The sequence below is a fragment of the Sinocyclocheilus anshuiensis genome, unplaced genomic scaffold (genome assembly GCF_001515605.1).
Source record: "Sinocyclocheilus anshuiensis isolate Anshui unplaced genomic scaffold, SAMN03320099.WGS_v1.1 scaffold1500, whole genome shotgun sequence".
Classification (NCBI taxonomy): domain Eukaryota; kingdom Metazoa; phylum Chordata; class Actinopteri; order Cypriniformes; family Cyprinidae; genus Sinocyclocheilus; species Sinocyclocheilus anshuiensis.
The window spans coordinates 1,323,587-1,329,964 of NW_015537960.1; the positions used below are offsets into that span (position 1 = coordinate 1,323,587).

Below are 6,378 nucleotides of genomic sequence, written 5' to 3' on the forward strand. Positions count from 1 at the left end.
TGGAACCTGTGATACTTTTTTTCAGGATTCTTTGATGAATAAAAAGTTAAAAAGAAGAGCATTTATTTAAAATAGAAATCTTTTCTAACAATATACACTACAGTTCAAAAGTTTGGGGTCAGTACATTTTTATTCTTTCTTTTTTTTGAAAGAAATTAAAACTTTTATTCAGCAAGGATGTGTTAAATTGACAAGAGTGATAGCAAAGATTTATATTGTTAGAAAAGATTCATATTTTGAATAAATGCTGTTCTTTTTTTATTTTTTATTCATCAAAGAACCCTGAAAAAAGTATCGCCGTTTCCAAAAAAAATATGGCAGCACAACTGTTGATAATTCTAATAATAAATCAGCATATTAGAATGATTTCTGAAGATCATGTGACACTTTAGACTGGAGTAATGATGCTGAAAATTCAGCTTTGATCACAAAAATAAATTATATTTTAAAGGATATTAAAATAGAAACCATTATTTTATATTGTAATAACATTTTGCAATAACGTATATTTGATCAAATAAATGCAGCCTTGATGAGCATAATAGACTTCTTTAAAAAACATCACAATTCTTACTGATCCCAAACTTTTGACCGGCAGTGTAAGTGCTGCTGAAGTGGAGAAAAAACGTATTTATTTTTTTTACCAAAAAGCCTTTAAAGATATGCACTGCAGCTGAAATCTACAGACACTAATAGATGCAATAGTGCAATTAAATAAACACAAGTGTATTTCAGTAGTTTTCTCTCCACTAGTCTGAACAACACATTAGGAAAAGCCAAATAAACCAAAATCTCAAAACTGACCAGTGCACGAAAAAAAAAAATGTTTTTGCATGTAGTGTCTTGCCTTAAATTTTGAAAGTTTTGTACCCTATCTGTATTATTTTCAGATGCACACACTCTGACTCCCTCTGCTGGTCAGGACCATTAAACACTTACTGAAGTTGTTTGTGCATGGGGAGGGCGATCTGTGGCGGGACGTTGACGAATCTCTCGCTCAGCAGCAGCCCGACAGAGTGTCCGTTACCCAGCAGCAGCTGCTCGAACCCCTCCTGAACATCCGGGGAGCTGGCTTTAGCACACTGCTCTATAAGCATGTCCTTCAGCTTCTCCAGACACTCCACACCCTGATCAACACACAGAGGACTCTCAGACGGGACACAAACAGCACAATCCAGAGCCGCAAACTCATGAGATATTCATGTTATCACTCATAAATACAAGTATTATCACCTGTCTCTCAGTGAGGTTCACCATGCTGATGAATCCAAACACCTCGTCTGGGTCAGCTTCATCATCACTGTCCTCTGGTACCTCCGCTTGCTGGAGTAAAACACAGAAAAAATAGTTTAAATCATTAATTGAAATGATAATATGTGACCCTGGAGCACAAAAGCAGTCTTAAGTCGCTGGGGTATATTTGTAGCAATAGCCAAAAATACATTGTATGGGTCAAAATGATAGATTTTTCTTTTATGCCAAAAATCATTAGGATTTTAAGTAAAGATCATTTTGTACATTTCCTACTGTGAATATATCAAAACTTCAGTTTTGATTAGTAATATGCATTGCTAAGAACTTCATTTGAACAACTTTAAAGGCGATTTTCTCAATATTTAGATTTTTTTTCAAATAGTTGTATCTCTGCCAAATATTAACATATCCTAACAAAGCATGCATCAATGGAAAGCTTATATATTCATCTTTCATACAATGTATAAATCTCAATTTCGAGAAATTGACCCTTATGACTGGTTTTGTGGTCCAGGGTCACATATTATAATCAAGGACAAGGCCATTGTTCATCCAGATGTTCATTACGTTTAATGAATATTATAAATTTTATTATGGTGATTATCAGTATATTTTAAGGCAGGGGTTTTCAATTTTTTTTTAAATCCACAGACCCCCAAACATGATCATCCTTGTGCGAGGAACCCTCATGCTAAAATTAAAAAATGTAGCAATACTGTTTGATGTATTTTTTGTTTAAATATTTTTTAATTATTGTAATTATTTTCAGTAATTATATTATATATATATTCTATTCATTCATTTATACTATTATTCTTTTTAACCATTTAATTTTTTTATTAATTTTGATCTATTATTTTTATTATTATGTCTTTATTATGTTATATATGATATATTTGTTACACTGTTTCTTTACATTTTTCTCTAGTACCTCCTTGTGGCCCCTTGTTTATTTTATTTTTTTTACTGTTTTAAGTTACATATAAAATTGCATCTGTTAATGAAATATACATTATTAACAGTAAACGTTAAGGAATTAATTTTTGTAAAACAGAAATTACACTATTATTTAGTCTCACAAAACTGAGTGATAATTTGCTTATAAATAAAATGAATGGATTTCTCTTAAGCTGAATTGTTTTTTTTGCAACCAGGATCTCATTTTTGACCATTAACTTTACTGTATTTCATAAAAAAATTTATCTGGACACTATTCATCCAGATGTTCATTGCTATTAATGAATATTTTAAGTATTATTATGGTGATGATCAGTATATTTTAAGATACAATGTCAATTGAATTATGTGAACAAATTATAAACAATAAAAATAGAAATTTGATTGAAATGAGTCTCACTCTGATGACACTGCCAATGTGATTCTGCTGGATGATGATGTCAGTCAGATCAGATGTGTTCACGTGAGACTTCAGGAACAGCTGGAAAAACAACAACATACGTGTGTGTGTGTAAATATAATGCATTTATATTCGTTGTCATTTTAATCTCTGCTGAAGTGCAAATTGTGCAGTGTAAATGATATCTGCATGTTCAGTGCAATGCAAACATGAATGTCTCTGAGTCTGTACCTGCTGCAGAAGGGTTTTAATGCCATGGAAGTCGTTGTCAGATATCGCGTGTGCTTCAAAGTCCACAATAACCTCCTAAACACAAACCGAAACACATTTATTGATCACAATACAACGTATTTCAACGCAGAGCCAGTCTGGCCTGCACATCAGGGCATTTTTGGCTGCAATAACAATTAAAATCGCAACTTACCTCGTTTATTTCTTCTTCTAAATTTTCACTGTCCTCGTCGCCAGAGTCTTCCAGACCCTCGTCCGAGCTTTTATCGCTGTCTTGGGGGTTTTGTCCCGTTTCAATAGCTCGCCTCTTCGCAGATGAAGCCATGCTGCTCCACTACAGCACGCAGGAAGAAAACACGAGCTCACGCAGAGCGACGTTTTGAGTTATCCACATGTTAAGAAACTGAGGAGTCGTATCGGCCATGTTGGCTCACGGTAGACGGATGGATATACGCAAAATACCTCCTTGCAAAAGATCCAAAATGGCGTCAGTTACAGAACACGATCTTTGAGAAGCGGCAGATACCATATTTTACACAGGGGTGCTGCGTGAAAATAATTTATTATTTATTAACTCTCTATCTCTCTATCTATCTATCTATCTCTCTATCTATCTATCTGTCTCTCTATCTCTCTCTCTCTATCTATCTCTCTCTATCATCTATCTATCTATCTCTCTATCTATCTATCTATCATCTATCTGTCTATCTATCTATCTATCTATCTATCTATCTATCTAAGAAAAATTAAATATTATGAGATTAAGATTATTCTGCTTTGATTAGATGAATATTTATTTGTTATTTGAGAAGGTTCGGGAAATGTCTCAAACCCGCTCGTTGACGTCACCGGGGGGGCGTGACCTATGCCGGAAGTGCGGGTGGATCTTTGAGTAACGCTCGTAGAATGTAGAGCGTCAGTTTCGCACAATAACAGACAGATTTCAAGCATGGCCCTCAACAACAATCATTCTGAATCTGGAGGTGTTATCATCAACAACAGCGAAAGGTAATGTCGCGTATTCATTATTGCTATATAAATCTGGTACTGTCCTATTTTTGATTTCACGGATTTGTCCAAAACGTCGTGTTTGAGGTTTTTCTGTTCACATAATATGAATAGTACAGTCTACAGTGTCATGTGTTGAATAACATCACGTGAACCGTTAGATCACACCCGTTTTATTCATTTGCACTGTTTTCATACTGTCAGCTGTTTATGTATTCATTTTAAGCAACATTATGTTTACACGCTGTAAATGCAGCCCATAATCAGTCACATAAGTTGTTATCTTTTAAAAACATGGATCTTGCGCAGCTTTCAGGATCCTACTATGGCGAAGTTTGCGTCTATGAATATTAAATAATTCAGTCATGCTCAAGTTGCTTGGAAACCTTCCTGCAGCGTTCAGTCACGCAGCTCTATTAATATTCATGACGCATGCCGACCGACGAACCCGTTTGTGTTTCAGCCAATCAGCTGGAGGCATGCCACGTTACCTAATTAATAGTAATGAGCTCAGCCCTCGCCATCGTAGGATTGGTATTTCTGCTGTGCTGTAAATGCTTGTGTTAGTCGCAGTAGGTCAGCAATAATCTTCTTAAGCTTCTTCTAAAAGAAATGACATGCTCTTAAAGTTTCACAATAGCTGTGATCTTATTACACAACTGATAAAGACTAAGATTGATGACACCAGCTATGACAACATATCACTAACATATCAACAAACCATTAACATATTTTTATTTATTTATTTTTATTTATTTAGTCATTTAGCAGATGCTTTTATCCAAAGCGACTTGCAAATGAGGACAACAGATATACATATATCACATAAATACCCAAATATATTTGATATCGAATGATACTTTTTATTTAAGCATTTTTATTTATTTAACTTTTTTGCATCTCCTTGTACATTACGTTTTTATTCATACCCATTATTGTTATTATTATCTTAATAAGTTATTATATTTGTATTTATTTTAATGTATTTTTAATAATTTTACTACTTACTACTACTATTTATATTACATTTTTATAATATTACAGATAAATGTTTAAGTACTACAACTTATAATAATAATATATAATATTTTGTTTTTATATTATTGATTTTTTATTTATATAATTTCTACTTTTATTTATATTATATTCATTAATATTATTATTATTGATACAAATGTTCTTATAACTACAACTTAAAATGACAATTATTATTATTATATTATTATTTTATTTCTTAAATGTATATATCATTATAAATTGTAATAATATATATTTTATTTATATTAATTTATTTTTCATATTTTTACATTATTTATTTAATAATAGTAGTATTTTATTATTATTATTTATAGTGAATTATTATAACAAGAGACAACTTTATTTGATTGCTGGTATTCTTTACATTTATAAACAACAGTCTTTGTTCCTTGTCAGTGATGTGTTGGCAGAGAATGTGCTGACTGTAATAAACCAAATCTGTTTTCCTGCAGTGTCTTGATGTCATATGAGAATGTGGAGCTGGTGTTCAGTGACACAGAATGCTTGCCAGAAGCCTTCAGAAAAAGCAAGAAGGGCAGCGTTTACCTGACACCTTACAGGGTACATTATACAAGAGGAGGAGTTCAGACCATCATCTTATGTTTTTAATGATGATAAGGACAGAGCAAGGAAACAATTAAATAATAAAAGTGTGCATTATCTTTAAACATATTTTTAATATGATAAACCTGATGGATTTGGGCATCGTCTGTCTCCTGATTGGCTACATGATGCATGTGATATATAAAATTTAGAAATGTGCAATAAGGTCTTTTTCAGTGGTTTGTAAATAACCTCAGTAAATGAATGTGTTCATCATTTGAACTGCTGTGGTTTGATCTTTAGGTGATCTTCTTGACTAAAGGGAAGGACCCTCTGCAGTCTTTCATGATGCCGTTTTATCTTATGAAGGCCTGTGAGGTCAAACAGCCAGTACTTGGTGCCAACTACATCAAGGGAACGATCAGCGCCGAGCCTGGAGGTAAAACACCTCGAATTCGAATAATGCAAATAATTGCAACTGATTCAATAAATTAACTTTCATATCATGTAATTAATTCAAAACAATTGACACATCTCTATATTACACAATATTGGTGTTAATATAATAATATATATTTTTATTATATATATATATATTATGCATTCATGTTAAAAAACACAGTATTAAGGGTGTTCAATTTTGATTTTCATGTTAACATGTTCAGCTTCAAATAAAAGTACTCAGATCTGAATCAAGACCCTCCTTTAGTTTTCATTTGAATAATCTGGTCCTTGGAAGAAAGTACATGAAGAGTCCAGGTTTAGTGTAATCTGAACATCAAAAGGGAAGAGACAATGTACTCGTAGTAATAAAGTTTACTGAAGAGTGTTTCCATCACTGCTGCAGGTGGTTGGGAAGGTTCTGCAACCTTCAAGTTGATTTTTAATGCGGGAGGAGCGATTGAGTTTGGACAGAACATGCTACAGGAGGCGGCACAGGGCAAGTT

The 6,378-nt window shown here is 33.1% G+C and overlaps 2 protein-coding genes across 2 annotated transcripts in view; one reads left to right on the forward strand and one right to left on the reverse strand.

Annotated features, from left to right (window-relative positions):
• LOC107666811 (protein BCCIP homolog) overlaps nucleotides 1-3,213 on the reverse strand; it is an 8,436-nt gene extending 5,223 nt beyond the window's left edge. The window contains exons 1-5 of the mRNA XM_016458271.1: nucleotides 3,036-3,213; nucleotides 2,843-2,917; nucleotides 2,612-2,692; nucleotides 1,234-1,323; nucleotides 940-1,127 (exon numbers count right to left, since the gene is read on the reverse strand). Coding sequence (XP_016313757.1) covers nucleotides 940-1,127; nucleotides 1,234-1,323; nucleotides 2,612-2,692; nucleotides 2,843-2,917; nucleotides 3,036-3,167 — 566 coding nt within the window. The 5' untranslated portion in view covers nucleotides 3,168-3,213. The remainder of the gene's footprint in view (nucleotides 1-939; nucleotides 1,128-1,233; nucleotides 1,324-2,611; nucleotides 2,693-2,842; nucleotides 2,918-3,035) is intronic.
• A 493-nt stretch (nucleotides 3,214-3,706) lies between these two features.
• The window catches only part of LOC107666818 (WW domain-binding protein 2-like), a 6,646-nt gene continuing 3,974 nt past the window's right edge, over nucleotides 3,707-6,378 (forward strand). Inside the window, exon 1 of the mRNA XM_016458284.1 lies at nucleotides 3,707-3,850. Coding sequence (XP_016313770.1) covers nucleotides 3,792-3,850 — 59 coding nt within the window. The 5' untranslated portion in view covers nucleotides 3,707-3,791. The remainder of the gene's footprint in view (nucleotides 3,851-6,378) is intronic.